This window comes from Podarcis cretensis (genome assembly GCF_951804945.1).
Source record: "Podarcis cretensis genome assembly, chromosome: 4".
In the NCBI taxonomy this organism is placed as follows: domain Eukaryota; kingdom Metazoa; phylum Chordata; class Lepidosauria; order Squamata; family Lacertidae; genus Podarcis; species Podarcis cretensis.
The window spans coordinates 19844769-19862254 of record NC_137173.1 but is presented as its reverse complement, the minus strand read 5'-3'; the positions used below and the strand labels follow the sequence as shown (position 1 = coordinate 19862254).

The 17486-nt window shown below is 43.1% G+C and overlaps 1 protein-coding gene across 1 annotated transcript in view; it reads right to left on the bottom strand.

The window, feature by feature from the left end:
* ARHGAP42 (Rho GTPase activating protein 42) overlaps positions 1–17486 on the bottom strand; it is a 178406-nt gene that overhangs the window by 7437 nt on the left and 153483 nt on the right. Inside the window, exons 14-19 of the mRNA XM_079973564.1 lie at positions 16842–16916; positions 13804–13888; positions 10703–10761; positions 9377–9482; positions 2703–2862; positions 1601–1745 (exon numbers count right to left, since the gene is read on the bottom strand). Coding sequence (XP_079829690.1) covers positions 1601–1745; positions 2703–2862; positions 9377–9482; positions 10703–10761; positions 13804–13888; positions 16842–16916 — 630 coding nt within the window. The remainder of the gene's footprint in view (positions 1–1600; positions 1746–2702; positions 2863–9376; positions 9483–10702; positions 10762–13803; positions 13889–16841; positions 16917–17486) is intronic.

Sequence of the window (17486 nt, the reverse complement as noted above, 5' to 3'; positions counted from 1 at the left end):
AACACTCAGGGATTATGTGTTCTGGAATTCAACAACATATGAAGTACTACAGGCCTAAATGGAGAGTGCCAGTCTTCACCAGGACTTGAGTATTTCTAATAGTTCTATTCCTTGTAAATGGGTAAAACTGATGGTAACTGCAACCAGACAGGTTATAGCAAGTAATTGGAAAAATGCAGAAGAGTTAGGGGTGAACCAATGGAGGAAAGAACTGAATAATATTATAATTTTAGAATATCTAACTGTGAAGATACACAGAATGAAAGGGTTTAAATGAGAAAGGGGAGGATTGGTCTGAGAAGATATTGAATTATTTGGGTAGGTTTGAACAATTTGGGGCAATTAAAATGTTAAAAGTTAAATAAACCTTATGGATGGAGGAGTCTTAACATATATAAAATTGTATATATGGTTGATTTGAATATGTTATTATTGATTATGTGTACCCAATGAATCAGCCACTTTGGGGGGGGGGGGGGTTCACTGTTTGTGTTTTGGTGGTTGGTAAAAAATAAAAAAAAATTAAAAAAAGTTCTATTCCTTGGCACGAAATCCAACATAATTTGGTATTGGCTAAAGAATCCAGAGAATCCTGGCTTTAATTTAAAGAGGTTATGATGATGGGTTTTAAATGCATGGGCCATACTGGGCGAAGGCTCAGAAGTCAGAGGAGGACTTAGTGGGGCTCCCCTACTGGTCAGGAGGTAGAACGTCAGCATTCTGATCAAGCTTAGTAACCCTTTGTGATTAGTGGAAGCAGAATTTGCCCACTAAGAAAATACTTAACACAGGTTGCAAATGCCAGGCTTTCCTCGAGCAGAATTCGGATGACATTAGGAGCTAAAACTATCTTTATAGCCTTCCAGACATAGAAGTATGATAAGCCCTGATCTCAATCCACCAGCAATGAATGCAATGCCACCATTGGGCAATAAACACTTGCAGTTCCTCTGCCAGGCATGCAGAAATCGTTCCATCAACACCTCTAAAATGCACAGTGACACCACTTCATAAATCTATCTACTCCATTAACACCCAGCCTTTCTTCCATCCTGGAGCTCAAGGCAGGATACACGAGCTCCCACACAGTCTTTCGCCCAGGCAATGACCCAGACCAGACCAGTTTATTTTGAGCAGGAATGCTGCACCCTTTTGCTCTGAAGGCTGTGCTCTGCAACCAATCATGCATCTCCCTGCTGATGGGATGGCACAGAATGGGAACAGATTTCCTTGGTGGATTTCACTGGTGCAGAGGGCGAAGGAATGCGGATAACTCTACCTGTCTTTCGAACTAAACAAATTCCACTCTGCCTTAGCATATCAAGATGGTCTGGCTTGGGCCAGGGTGGGGTGGGGCGCAGAATAGAGAAACGAAACACATAGCAAAAGCTCGGAACCTTTCAGGGGATAATGCAAGATTTGCCTCTGCATACACACACATACACACACACAGACACACACACACACACACACACACACACACAGAGAGAGAGCTCTGCAGAGCAGCACCCCTTTATGCTCAGAGCAAAACAACTGCTACCATCCATTAACTGCCAACTTCAGTAAGTGAGAATGTGCTAGTGGAGTAAGATGCACTTACTGTCTGGGTCTGCCAGGCACGGGGTATATCGTCCTTTTGGTTTGCGAGTGCCTGTGGAAAGGCAGATTGCTCTCGTCCTTCTTGAGCCCGATCGGGATTGAGGCTGCGGAAGAGGGATGTTGGGGTCTGGGGCTGTGTGGAATATCTGTCAGTTAAAAGCAAGGATAACTGAGAATCTTTTAGGAGCAGCTATATTTCATTTAGGGTCAAGAGACAACGGCCAGCCTAATGCTGTGATTTCGCAGTAACAACAACTACTACTACTACTACTACTACTATTTATTACAGTGGTACCTCGGGTTAAGTACTTAATTCATTCCGGAGGTCTGTTCTTAACCTGAAACTGTTCTTAACCTGAAGCACCACTTTAGCTAATGGGGCCTCCTGCTGCTGCCACGCTGCCAGAACACAATTTCTGTTCTCATCCTGAAGCAAAGTTCTTAACCTGAAGCACTATTTCTGGGTTAGCAGAGTGTGTAACCTGAAACGTATGTAACCTGAAGCGTATGTAACCCGAGGTACCACTGTATTATTATTACTATATTATTGTTGTTATTGTTGTTGTTATTATTATTATTACTATTATTATTATTACTACTACTACTACTACAACAACAACAACAACTGATACACCACCCTTCATCCAAAGAGCACAGGGAGGTTTACAACATAAAAACACAAAATACATAATACCAAAAAAGCAATCCCCCTCAACACATTTAAAAGGTATAGACTGTTTAATCAGTCAAAGTCTGGTAGAAGAGGAATGTTTTCGCCTGACACCAAAAAATATGCAATGAAGACACCATGCGAGCCTCCCTAGGGATAGCATTCCATAAACAAGGTGCCACCACAGAAAAGGCCCGTTCTTGTGCTGCCATCCTCTGGACCTCAGAAGATGATTGCAGGGTCTACCACAAAATAACATAAGAATCAAGGAAGAAGAAGCTGCTCTTGCCATCATCAAACATGAATGGGATGTAAGTTAGGCTAACGAATAGCAATTGTGAGGTTCAAGGTTATATGGCGTTTCTGCTTTTGGATTTATTTATTTTTTAAGTGTGTGCCTTTCAAGAAGTTTTACAAGATTCCAGTGTTCTACCTTTTCATAATGCTCGATGAGAATCTCAACCACAATATTCTGAAACTTGATGTTCATCATTGCAGCCACAGTTTCCTCCTGGGCTCTCATCAGTGTGGGGCCAAAGATAACTCCAAGGTTGGAGATGGTCATGAGATTTTGCTGACTATGTAGTGATACCCTGAAAACAAAACAATTAAAAAAGGAGGAAGTTAATCATCACCCACTAACTTCCTGTTCGGAGAAGAGGTGCAGCAGAAGTGCAGGGTTATTATTTATTCTTTCTATCAGGCTTATTATTCTGACATGGTAATACATCACAGAATGACGTAAATGTTTCCCCTCATGGAAAAGAAAGCTGACTGGAAGGAGTCCAAAAATATTTTTACTGGTTGTGCCCTGCATATTTTAAGAAAGGCTGCAAGTTTCAATGAATTTCTGCAACCAACTCGTTCAATGCATTTCTGCAACCAACTCGTGCAACCCTGTTTAGGGAAGTTTTCAATGTTTGATGTTTTATTGTGTTTTTAATTAATATTCTGCTGGGAGCCGCCCAGAGTGGTTGGGGAAACCCAGCCAGATGGGTGGGGTATAAATAATAAATTATTATTATTAATTATTACTATAACAAACATTATTTCTCTTGAATTTAAAAACAAGTCATTTCAATTATGAACTTTTCCCTTGAGACAGAAACCATGCAAGATGCGTTTTTTATTTGAAGGTACATTTGCTCTCAGCTTTCTTTTCTTCTTTTCTAGAAAGGGCCACAAATAAATGAAACTGACAGTGTGTAGCAGAAACCGAAGTACACCAATCTGAATCTTTCTGCAAAAGCTACTGGAGCTAAAAGCCTCGTGCCATAGACTGGGTTGGTTCATTCAAACCACTTTATGATGAATATATCCTAAACAACTGCTTTCTGCATTGTGCTCCCCACACAGCATCTCCTAGGACCTATACACACTCGGCTTTCAGAAACCTACACAACTCATTATGTCTTAGGGCGTATGAATGGGATTCTTTACACTGCAAGCCACACTGACTTCTCATTTCCCTCACAGAAGTTGGATTCTGTGTGACGAAGTACTTCCTTTTGTCTGTTCTAAATCTCCCAACATTCAGACTCATCCGTTTCCAGGGAGTTGTTCCAGCCCCCTGGTCATTTTGACTTCCCTGTTTCATTCCCTCTGCTGACGGTCTTCTGCTGGTTCCCTCACTATGAGAAGCGAAGTTACAGGGAACCAGGCCTAGAGGGCCTTCTCAGTAGTGGCGCCCGCCCTGTGGAACGCCCTGGCCCCTTCAGGTGCCAAGGAGATAAAGAACTACACAACTTTTAGAAGACATCTGAAGGCAGCCCTGTGTTGGGATGTTTTCAATGTTTGATGTATTATTATGTTTTTATATATGCTGTAATAAGCCACCCAGAGTGGATGGGGAAACCCAGTCAGATGGGTGGGGTATAAATAATAAAATTTAAAGGTTATTCATGACCACATAGCAGCTTAGCCAATTTCTGTAAGGCCTTTACTCCCCAAAATGCACCACCAGAGTTTGTTGCAGTACACATTTCATTCCAAGAGCAGGGTTGACTTGGGGGATGATTCCATTAGCAGATGACAACAATAATCTACTGTCTGGGCCATGGAGCTTTCTTGAAAAATGTACATTTAAAAGAACTCCCAACTCCCAATCATGCAAAGGTTAGAGATGATCTATGGTTAGGAACACCTAGTCGACTTTTAATGCTAAGCAGGTTCTCGTTTCATTATGTAGCGAAACAGACATATTGGTGAATGGACCGTGCCATTCAACAGGCATTAACAATTCTACCTGTACATAAATCATACCATTTTCATTCCAGATGGAAGGGTTCAACGCTTCATTTAGAATGAAGCCTGTGAAAATGTTGCTTGTTTATTTGGATAAGCGATGAGCAGGATGAACCACGGGCTATGGGTGCTCATTGTAAATCCTTCACTCGGCAGAATCCCTCAGGATTTTTCTAGGGATTGCTACAGAAAGGTGCCATTTAGCCTGTGATGTGGGTGGTGCTGTGGGTTAAACCACAGAGCCTAGGACTTGCTGATCGGAAGGTCGGCGGTTCGAATCCCTGTGACGGAGTGAGCTCCCGTTGCTCAGTCCCTGCTCCTGCCAACCTAGCAGTTTGAAAGCACGTCAAAGTGCAAGTAGATAAATAGGTACCGCTCCAGCAGGAAGGTAAACGGCGTTTCCATGTGCTGTTCTGGTTCACCAGAAGTGGCTTAGTCATGCTGGCCACATGACCCGAAAGCTGTACGCCGGCTCCCTTGGCCAATAAAGCGAGATGAGCGCCGCAACCCCAGAGTTGGTCACGACTGGACCTAATGGTCAGGGGTCCCTTTACCTTTACATGCTGAAAGGAACAGGGACCTGCTGCAATGTCTGCATATACGTGGCAAGATTTAGACCCCAATGTAGAAGAGGGCCTCACCAAGGGGACTTTCTCGGTCCTGGGATGGAGTGTTCGCAGGATACACCTGCAGCACTTGTGTTTTTATGAAGTGGTTGTCTGCTAAACAGGGAAGCAATAGAGGAAACACCCACCAAAACAGGGCCAACTAGATTAGGTCAATTTCACATTGGGTCATTCCATGTCAAGTGATCAAATTATTTTTACCTTACCATTTTATATCAATTGCTTTCATTTTCAGTTTCCTAACAGTAGTATAAGAAAAGGTCCCAGATCTCAGTTTTTAATTTTTTTATCTCCTCTCGTTTTTGAGGGTTTGAAATTTAAAAAAACAAATAAATGACAATTTTGGCCTTGCCGGACTAAAAAAAACCTTTAAAGCTCGGCCCAGAATTGATATATTTTAAAACTGAAAATACTAATCTCTTCAGAACATCATGGGCTTTAAATATGATATGGCATTTGATCAACTTTTGGAGACTGAGGAAGACAATAAGAACAGCCTTGTTGCATCAGGCCAGTGGTCCATCTGGTCCAGCATCTTGTTGCCATGGCGCCCAAATAGATGCCTGCAGGAAGCATGCATGCAGGACCTAGAAATTCCCACTAGAAATTCCCAGCAACTGTCATCCTGAGGCCTACTGCTTCTGTTGGTGGAGGTGGACCATGGTCAACATGGCTGGCACCTAAGTGTAAAAGGGAGGGAGCCTTTTCAGTTATGTGGCAAGTTATTCATTACAGAGAGTTACAGGAGGAACCCAACAAAGGCTGCCAATTTTGCCAGCAGCCCCAAGTTCGGTAAAGTATTCAGTTTCAAATTTAGCAGCTCAATCCTGCAGAACTCTGTATTTTTGAACTATATGTATTAAAAATAAAATAAAAATCATGGTGCTTCATGGCTTCATTTTGTTAAGTCAGATGGCTCCAGGGTGCTATGCAGATTTTCAGTTCCTCATCCAGAAAGGGACTTTGACAAATAGGGTCCAAACACAGGTAGGAATACTAAACCAGTTTCCCTTTCACACTGAATTTATCTACCACAACAAGGAATATTATGTTGCTTTAGGTTACCATGGTGACAAATTGGATAGTAAAGATGACAAAACAGAAAATGGAATTTGATATCATTCTAAGTAATGGCTAGCCACCAATCTGCAAACAGGTTCAAAGGCTTAGGTTCTTGCAGAAGTTTTAGAACATTACTTTTTTTCAGAACTTTTTAATAAACCAATTTTCCTTAGGCCTACTTTACTTTTCCCTGCGAAAAGTAATCTGGTATTGAAAGCTAAGGGGAAAGGTGGCAATATCCTTTATTCCAAAAAAAACAAAATCACTGTCTTCTGAAACTATTACTATTATTACAGGCCAATGTGAAGTTTTGGATATTGTCAATTTGCAGACTGGTGTGTGAGCTATGGGGTGATTTTCCTCCTCCTCCTTCTTTTATATTAAGATGGCACAGCATGCAAAAATAGCTTCCACAATCCAGTCCTCAGAGTAAGAAGCAAGATCTGCTTATTTGCACAACTCTTATTTCGATTTTTTTTACTCATTTCCTGCACTTGTGACATCAGAGGTTTTTCAGTGCGCTTTACAAAATGTGAATTTCGAAACGTACAAAAATGCATCTACATCACTTCACGTTTCAGGTACTTTAACTGTTGTACACTTAGGAGCTGGTTCACACACGCACAGTCATCACCTGGTGATTACAACATCATACGATGACATGCATGTGTGAATAATAATAATAATAACAATAAAAATTTTGTTTGTACCCCGCACTCCCCGGCTGGAGCTGGGCTCAGGGCAGCTAACATAAAAATAACACAGTATATAAAAAAATAAGAACATAAAAACAGGCAATCAACTAATTAAAATACATCTTAAAATTAAAGTAAAGGTAAAGGGACCCCTGACCATTAGGTCCAGTCATGGCCGACTCTGGGGTTGCGGCGCTCATCTCGCTTTATTGGCCGAGGGAGCCGGCGTACAGCTTCCGGGTCATGTGGCCAGCATGACTAGGCCACTTCTGGTGAACCAGAGCAGCGCACGGAAATGCCGTTTACCTTCCCGCCGGAGAGGTACCTATTTATCTACTTGCACTTTTGACGTGCTTTTGAACTGCTAGGTTGGCAGGAGCTGGGATCGAGCAACGGGAACTCACCCTGTTGTGGGGATTCGAACCACCGACCTTCTGATCGGCAAGTCCTAGGCTCTGTGGTTTAATCCACAGCGCCACCTGCCTCCCTTATCTTAAAATTAGTTCAGAGCAATTAAAATCTGAACAGATGGCAGTCCATGGGTAAAATTGAGAGTAAAATTCTCCAGGGCCAACTGTTACCACTGGTCTTATAAAGGACCTGTGAGCGGACTAGGAGGCCTCTTTAATGCTTGTTCTTATACAGAAAGAAAAGAATCAGACTGAACCCCAACCAAAGGCCTGGCGGGACAGCTCCGTCTTGCAGGCCCTGCGGAAAGATATCAAATCCCGCAGGGCCCTGGTCTCTTGTGAGAGAGTGTTCCACCAGGCCGGGGCCACAGCCAAAAAGGCCCAGGTCAAGGCCAGTCTAATCTCCCTGGGACCTGGGATATTCAGGGTGTTATTATTTGCAGGACTTAAGGTCCTCCATGGGGCATACGAGGAGAGGCGGTCCCATAGGTACAAGGGTCCTAGGCCATATAGGGCTTTAAAGGTTTAAACCAGCACCTTAAACCTGATCCTGTACTCCACCAGGAGCCAGTGCAGCTGGTAAAGCATAGGGTGAATGTGATCCCGTGGCCAGGACCCCGTAAGGAGTCTCGCCGTGGCATTCTGCACCCGCTGGAGTTTCTGGGTCAGTTTCAAGGGCAGACCCACGTAGAGTGAGTTACAATAATCAAGCCTGGAGGTGACCGTCACATGGATTACAGTGGTGAGGTCAGGGCGAAAGAGTTAAGGGACCAACTGCTTAGCTCGGCGGAGATGAAAAAATGCCGCCATCATAGATCTCCTACCTTAAAGCACCAAAGCTAGCACTTTCCAGTAATAATGTGCAGAGAAATCATGCGATGAGTATGCATGCATGTATGAACCAGGTCTTGTTGACAGGCAACTAAATGCGTAAATCAAATCCACCAAAAAACACTATGCTTGAAGTGATGTGACAGAAATTTTACCCATGGTCACAGATTCACACCAGCAAAACCATCACTTCCTGCTGTCTTCTGGAAATGAGAATGCGCATCTCAGCTAGCCACGCAGGTGAACACATATATTTACATGTGAAAGTCACCCATTCTAATTCATAAAGCAATTTATTTAGAAATAAACCAACCATCCCTCCTCATGTCTCGCCATTCCTTTCTACCAACAGATTCATTATTCCCATTTTTGTTTTTGTTTTTCGGTAGGAAGCTTTTTCATTTTATGAAAACAATTTATAAAGAAAAATACAAATGTCTTTTTTTTTTGTCCAAACTAAAACATTAATTCAGGGGCAAAAAAGAGAAAGAGAAGAGGGGGAAGAAAGAAAGAAGGAACAGAAAAAGAATTAAAAGAGATAAAGAGACAGAAAGAGAAAGAAAAGAGAAGAGAAGAGAAGAGAAAAGAGAAAGAAAAGTTAAGAAGCTAAAGTACTTCTGATTCTCCCTCTGTCCACTATATATAAACGTTTTTCACTTCATCCACTCCAGTATAACACCTAATTATTCCAAACAGATTTCTTTATGGGCTTCACCCTGTGATATTTTCTGAATTGGAAAGCTCAACAAAACGAAAACGAGAAGGGAACAAGAATCCTTCCACACAAACATTAGGCCTAAGCAGAGCAGTGCCATTTCAGTTTGTGTTTTTTAGAAAGACATGAAAGTATTACAAGAGATGACAGGGCCTTGAGCTTCTTTTCCACAGACTCATTTTCCACAGACTCACTCCCTGGCAGAAACAGAGGGCAATTACAATTAACGGGTTAATCTAATGCGCGCTGCTTATTTGTCGAGAACCTCCAGGGCTCCAGCAACAAATACAATTCCAGTCAGCAGCTCTTTGCTCACAACCTTAGACAGCTTAAGCATCATATAGGGCGGTATATAAATTCAATAATAATAATTTTCAATAATAATAATTTCATCTCTTTGGAACGATTCAATTAGGGAAGGTGTGAAGAGTGGTGCCAGAAAATAAATTACACAGAAGCATCTTCCCTCCCTTTCATCTCTCCTCCCAGCCCCATCACCATAAAGGATAGAAAATAGTTATTACTTGACCAAGTGCTTGATCAGGATGTCTAGCATCTCTCGGTTTTTCTCTGGCAGTTTGTGAACAAGTGCATGGACTGCTTCCACCCTGTAATTTTGGTCATCAGACTCTATTAAAATAATAATGATTAAAAAACAAAACACACACAATACATTGGTTTTTTTTTAAAAAAAAACTTACCAAGGAACAAAACAGGCTGCATTTTAGCTCTAAGGATTGATTTAAACCAGGAATGGGGAATTTGTCGCCATCCAGATGTGACCGGACTACAACTCCCAGCATGTCCCCACCACTGGGCATTCCATATGGTGCTGATGTTGATGGACTACAACTTGCAGAATCAGTGGTCAGGGATGATGGGAGTTGTAGTCCAACAAAAGTGGGAGACCACAGAGCCTAGGGCTTGCCGATCAGAAGGTCGGCGGTTCGAATCCCCGTGACGGGGTGAGCTCCCGTTGCTTGGTCCCTGCTCCTGCCAACCTAGCAGTTCGAAAACGCACAGTGCAAGTAGATAAATAGGTATCGCTCTGGCGGGAAGGTAAATGGCATTTCCGTGTGCTGCTCTGGTTTGCCAGATGCGGCTTAGTCATGCTGGCCACATGACCCGGAAGCTGTATGCCGGCTCCCTCAGCCAATAAAGCGAGATGAGCGCCGCAACCCCAGAGTCGTCCGCGACTGGACCTAATGGTCAGGGGTCCCTTTACCTTTACATGATCCTCAGAGTCCTTTTCCAAGCCTACAATTCTATGATCTATGATTTTGGCATTCCACTGGCTCAAATGCCCTAATCTAATGGTTTCAACTGTGTGTTTTTTTAAAACTGACTTGTTTTTTTGTATGTTTTAATCACAGATGCTCTTAATGCTTTGATGGAATCGCTTACTTCGTGCATTTTAGCTACGAATGGATTTTATCATTGGCTTTGTACTGTATTTATGCGAGTGCAAAATAAATAAAAATAACCACCACCTCTGGCCCTCCAGATGTTGTAGAACTACAACTCCTGTCATCCCTGGCCATTGGCCATGCTTGTTAGGGCTGATGGGAGTTGTAGTTCATCAGGAACTGGAAGCTTCAAGGTTCCCCACGCCTTCCCCACCCAGGTCATTGCAGCGGAGTGAAAACTAGACCCCCAATTATTATTATTTTTCATGACTGGGTTTACACATATGGATTTTACACAGTTAGCTAGTTTGGCCCAGTGCCCAATATTTCCACTGTTAAGCCTTATCTCTCAAACAAAATCCCTGGGCAGCTGGTGAATGCAAGTTTCTCCCAAGGTTTCCCAAGGATCTGCGGTCACCAGCTTTTGACTGAATTTTCACTTACTGACGGCAACGACGAAATCCTTGTGCAACTTGTAGGTCATCAGTGGCTCTGCAAGGCACCTGGGTAAAACATTTTTTTGGGGGGGGGGAAAGAAAGAAGAAGAGTTTAGTACATTATCCAAATTTCTTGTTGGTTGCAACATAGTCTCTTGCTATTGCTCCACCCTAAACTCACTAAGATGTAAATGAAAGATAGCTCCAAGTGAAACTTCAAGCCACAGTACAGTTGGAAGGAGAAGTTAACAGTACAGTTGGAAAACACAAATTAAGTCATCCTGGCATGCCCTGCTGGAGTGAAACAGACAATGCGGGAGGACAGCATGCTTGCCTACTAAACTGTGGACAATTGCCAGATTCCTTTCTGCTACAGGGCGGATCATTCCAATTGTTAAGATTACCGGGCTGTGTATGTCTGGCTGCTTATCTGAATCCTCAAGTGGAAGAATCACCTATTGATTCTTGTCTCCAGCCAGCATTTGGAACATGCGAAGCTGCCTTACAAAATCAGGCCTCACCTGCTTCTTGGGAGAAAAGCAATGACAAACCTAGACAGCATCTTAAAACGCAGAGACATCACCTTGCCAACAAAAGTCCGTATAGTTAAAGCTATGGTTTTCCCAGTAGTGATGTATGGAAGCGAGAGCTGGACCATAAAGAAGGCTGGTCGCCGAAGAATGGATGCTTTTGAATTATGGTGCTGGAGGAGACTCTTGAGAGTCCCATGGACTGCAAGAAGATCAAACCTCTCCATTCTGAAGGAAATCAGCCCTGAGTGCTCACTGGAAGGACAGATCGTGAAGCTAAGACTCCAATACTTTGGCCACCTCATGAGAAGAGAAGAATCCCTGGAAAAGACCCTGATGTTGGGAAAGATGGAGGGCACAAGGAGAAAGGGACAACAGAGATGGTTGGATAGTGCTCTCGAAGCTACCAGCATGAGTTTGACCAAACTGCGGGAGGCAGTGGAAGACAGGAGTGCCTGGCGTGCTCTGGACCATGGGGTCATGAAGAGTCGGACACAACTAAATGACTAAACAACAACAAGCCAATATTAACTACACTGGCTGGCTGGCAGGAAAATTTTCTTGGAAATGTAGTAAAGATGTCTGGCTGACACAAGGCTGGGTAAGCTTGGACTAAGCTATAACTAAGCTGTAATACTTCCTCCTTCAGCTGCACTATATCTTGGCAATTCCAAGTACCCCTTTGCATCAATTTTCTATCTATCCTAAATCATACTTGACCACCTCTCCTCAACATATCGGAGAGGGCACATTCCTGTGGGCCGCCCAGTGCATTAAGATCAGTCAGAGATATTCCCTTGGTGTAAATGAAGTGTGTAGCGCAGGGGCCTTTGGAAGAGCCTTTTCTGTGGTGGCCCCGCCTGTGTGGAACAATCTCCCCACTGAAGTGCCTCTCATCCCAACCTTGTGTTCTTTTGGATGCCTACAGTTGTTGTTGTTGTTGTTGTTGTTGTTGCTGCTGCTGCTGCTGTTAGTATTGTTGTTGTTGTTAGTGTTTGGTGACCGAGCAAAGTCATTTTCATGATGTTCTTTATGTAAATTATGAAAAAAAAATCAATGTTTGCCTATTACGAGTTGCATCCAGTGCTGGGGCAATGGGTTCTGCTGGCGCAATGGGGTTTCTGTTTCCTTATCTGTCTCTGCTCCACGCCCCCCCAACAAAAAAAATCTGCTCTAGATGGTCTCCCTAACCAACTAGTGTGACTAAAATGACTTCACACAGGTTACACACACTATTTAAAAATAGCATTTAAAAATAGTAAAAAAGCAAGAACCAAACAAAACAACCCTCCTCCCAACGAAACTAAAAGCAACAGAGAACACAGTTCTAAAATTTGCAGGAAATCTAAAATGCCTGGGCAAGTGGAAAGGTCTTCACCTGGTAATAAAAAGCTTATACAGTGGTACCTTGGGTTAAGAACTTAATTCGCTCCGGAGGTCCGTTCTTAACCTGAAACTGTTCTTAACCTGAAGCACCACTTTAGCTAATGGGGTCTCCCACTGCCGCCGTGTTGCCGGAGCACAATTTCTGTTCTCATCCTGAAGCAAAGTTCCTAACCCGAGGTACTATTTCTGGGTTAGCGGAGTCCGTAACCTGAAGCGTATGTAACCTGAAGTGTCTGAATCCCAAGGTACCACTGTAATAGGTAAAGGTAAAGGACTCCTGGACGGTTAAGTCCAGTCGAATTCGACCATGGGGTGCAGTGACTATGAGGAGCTGGAGTTTATCTGCAGACAGCTTTCTGGGTCATGTGGCCAGCATGACTAAACTGCTTCTGGCGCATGGAACACTGTGACAAATGCCAGAGTGCACAGAAATGCCATTTACCTTCCCGCTGGAGCAGTACCTATTTATCTACTTGCACTGGCATGTTTTCGAACTGCTAGGTTGTCAGGAGCTGGGACAGAGCAATGGGAGCTCAACCCGTCGTGGGGATTCGAACTGCTGACTTTCTGATCGGCAAGCCCAAGAGACTCAGTGGTTTAGACCACAGCGCCACCCACTCCCTCATAAAGCTTATAATGCAGAACACCAGATCAACCTCCTTTAGGATGGCATTCCAAAGTTAGGGCAGCACGCAGAAAAGATTCTTTACTTCATAGAAGCATAACTTACTTCTACTACGTGAAGGCACAAGGAATAGAGCCTTCCTAGAATGGCAGGCTGGTATTTATTTATTTTTTCATACCCCCACAAATGTAATCACCTATACTACAGAATTCATGAGAACTATTCCAGGAGTCATAGTTTTGTTTGCCCTACTTGAACGTCGTGTTAGGAAAATAATGCTACGCCGTTTTGACAGAATAAATTTCCCAATTAAAGAGAGATTTACTGCCCAGTGCTGTGAACATTAGATAACCGTTTAGAAATTAAACAGGCCTCATCGCAAGCAGAGGGGTTTATGGTGCATAATAACCGGAACAGATAGCTATTAATATAAATGAATATTGGCTGGTTATCTCCGATATTATATGGTGCTGTTTCCCCATTATATTACACTGGGATTGCAGAGTAAAAGAAATATTGTTAAGCTAGCAGGAAACAAGAAATTTTGAAACCGCACAGCTTACTCACCTGAGGTAGTTCTTTAGTCCACTGGTAATAGTTTTGTTGTCCCAAATTTCCAAATCAATCTCCATGTCCGGAGGGGATTTTGGAGCTATGAAAGAGAAAGGGGGTGAATGTAGAATGTGTCTTAAATATCTAACATGACTGCCCCCAATACATCAATGGAAGGAGAAGCATTGAGAGTCATCCAGTTTCTATGGTTCCAACCACTGGAAACACACAGCTCATTCTCTGCACATGTAAGATTCTACCTAGGTTCACTCACCAGCAGCCCCAGTTAAAGAAGTTTGCTGTTCCATTGCTCTGCCAGTGATGATTTTTGAGTTTGGGATATTTATTTAAAGCATTTTTATCCTGCTTTCCCTCCTTAAATGCAGCATCTCTGACCTTGCTACGTATCCAATGACTGACTTACAAAATCAATGACATGTTGACTCTACCCCCATTGTTCTGCCCGGATACTGAGGTCCAGCGCCGAGGGCCTTTTGGCAGATCCCTCACTGCGAGAAGCCAAGTTACAGGTACCGTATTTTTCGCTCTATAACACGCATCTGACCATAACAGGCACGTAGTTTTTAGAGGAGGAAAACAAGAAAAAAATATTCTAAACGAAACAGTGGATGTATGATTTTTATGGTTCATGCTGTGGCCACAGACATGTGATCTGATGGTGAGTTTGGGGTAGCCCAATGCAAAAATCCTGAGGATCCATGTGGATCCGTGCTTTGTAACCACGTTTTAAGTGGGGAGGGAAGGAAAAGCACTCAAGGGACAAGGAGCACGCGTGGAGAAGGAGCTTTTCGGCGAGCTGAGCGGGGAGGAGGGAGGGAAAGAGCACTGTTGCTTTAAAGGTATACTTAAGGTATTCGCCCTGTGCCTGGGTTTTTTTCCATTTAACAGTTTGCAGCCTTTTCCTTCCGCTCCTTGTTTTGAGGCAGAATAGATTTGAGCAAGTGAGGAGGACTTGGATTGCAGGGGATTCGCCATTAGCTGTGTAAAAGCGCTCCTCTTTGCAGCCTGAGTGATAAGCAGCCACCAGCAGCAATAGAGTGGAGCACAAAAAAGCGGTAGGGGCACTAGGACCCAGACAATGCTCAAATCTATCCTGCCTGAAAACAAGCTGCTCCATCCCAGGATCTCAGGGATTTGCGAAGTTTTCCCCTCTCCCTCATCCCCAGCCTTTTTTTTTTACTTCCTGGTTTTCACTGCGTGGCTCAGAGCTCGAGGTTGGTTTTATTTTGCTGCTGGTTGCTTAAATTCTATCTTTCCTGCCGTCCCTCTGCAGCCCCATTGCTCTGTTTAGAGAGCGCACAGACCTTTGCTAGCGTCTGTCCCTCCTCCCGTGTAAGTGGCTGCTGCCCGCTTTGCTGCCATGGCTCTCCTTCCTTCCCTCCTCCTCGGCTCCAGGTCGCTTTAAAGCAAGCAAAGCGAGAGCCTCGTAGAGCGTGTAAGCGGCTCCCGCTTTGCTTGACTGACGGCAGCCATGGCTCCAATCCGTGCATTCGCTCCGTAACACGCACAGGCATTTCCCCTTACTTTCTAGGAGCAAAAAAGTGTGTGTTTTGGAGCGAAAACTACAGTAACCAGGCAGAGGGCCTTCTCGGTAGTGGCACCTGCCCTGTGGAACGCCCTCCCACCAGATGTTAAAGAGAAGAACAACTACCAGACTTTTAGAAGACATCTGAAGGGAAGCTTTTAATGTTTAACAGACCACTGAATTTTAATACTTGGTTGGAAGCTGCCCAGAGTGGCTGGGGAAACCCAGCCAGATGGGCGGGGTATAAATATTATTATTATTATTATTATTATTATTAAATAATAATAATAATAATAATAATAATAATAATAATAAAGCACATTCAAGTTGGCGGTTAAGCAGCTAGGTTTCTTATCTGTCCTTAGAGTAGCCATGGATGGCAAGGAAGTCCATTATATACCTCAGCCAGTTTCTCTCACCTGAGAGAAAAGGGCTTTTTAAGCCTCTACCTGCTTTCCTTCCTTATGAGCAAATGAGATTTTGACAGGATCCTTTGCTAATGCTCACTCCTTGGTCTTGAGTGCAGATGAGATGCATATATAGAAGAGCTTTAATGAAACCTCTGCTGTTTATTACAGCAGAAGGGGGTTAGAGTGCTCTATATGCCTAAATCTCTACTTGCACTGGAGAAAGTGCAGCGTGCAAAGGAATTAGTCTGCATTAAAGTTTTTCTCGTGCAACAAACAAGCAAATAAACACAGAAAAATACAGAGAGTGTCTCCACTTTCAATTCATAGAGCCCCTTCCACATTTTGTTTGCATTCACTATGACACTGTTGTCATGTACATTATGCAGTTGGGAGAGAAGTGAGAGGAGAGAGGGGGGAATATTGATCTTCCGTTCTATTGCATGGTGCTTGGGCAGGATTTTTGTGTCAGCATCATGGGGGTAAGTCCTTTATTTATGGATTTATTTTTGTGAGAGATTGGAGGATCCAGAGCTTGGTTGGTTGGTTGCAGTGTGGTTTGCTTGTATGTGTGAGGGTTGGGTTTGGGTTTGAAAAAAACTCATCCTAACAACAGAGGGACACAGCAAAGGGGTGGTACCTACAATATTAAAAATACTACTCCAAGATACTACAAATCCCCTCACTGCGATTAAAGACCAATGGGAGCATGACATAGGATACGAAATAAATTCTACCATATCTTCAAAAATGTGATCTAAACCTCTGTTGAAATCCATCTCAGCCGGAAGAAAAGAACTCACTCTGAAACTTATTTATAAATAGTACCTAACACCATGGAAGCTGGTGTTGATACACCCAGGAACCCCATCTAAATGCTGGAGAGGCTGTGCCACCTTTCAGACTTTGTTAAATGCAAAACATATGCAGCCACCAAACCCAGTTAAAGTGAACTGTTGACTAGGCTGCTATTTAAAATGGAATGGCTGACATGCTACCTGTTCTATTTGCTCCTGCTTGTATACCCAATTTTCACACACAGCACTATACACAATAATAGAAGAATTAAAATAAGCAAGATGGCACCCAGCCACACTTACAAAATACGGTATTCATCAGCTTCTGAACTTTGGAATTCACGCCACCTATTCGGTACAACCCCAAAATTGTGATACCTTCAAAGGCCAAAAGAGAAAATGTAAGTTTTTGCCGTGTTAAGACATTTGGGCAGCTAATTTGATTTACTTATAATATCGGCACTGTTCCTCTCTCACTGCAGCAACTTACAGAACCAAATTATTTTTTTTAAAACCCCCACAAAGGCAGCAATTTTAATTACCTAGGAGTAATTTCCCTTGAACACAGTGGAACTTATTCACAAAATAAACAGGAATAAGATTGCAGCCACACAGATCTGTACCTTGGAAGCAAGTTCCGTTGAACTCAGTCGAATATACTTCCAAGTAAACAGGCACAGAACCAGGTTGTATAAAGCCGTCTTTTCAGGCTTGCAAATGAAAGTATTGTGGTTTAAGCTGAAATCCTCATCATTATGTCCACATTTACAATTTCATGGTTTCTGGTGCCATTGGAAATCTCAGAATGGACTGGTTTCCTATAGTGAGTTTGTTTTGTGCAAGATCCCTCTCCTGAGTAGTTAGATAGTTCACAAACCAGCATTTTCAGTCAAACAACTCCAGATTCCTACTGTTTTCAGTAGTGAAGAACCAGCTGTTTAGAAAGGA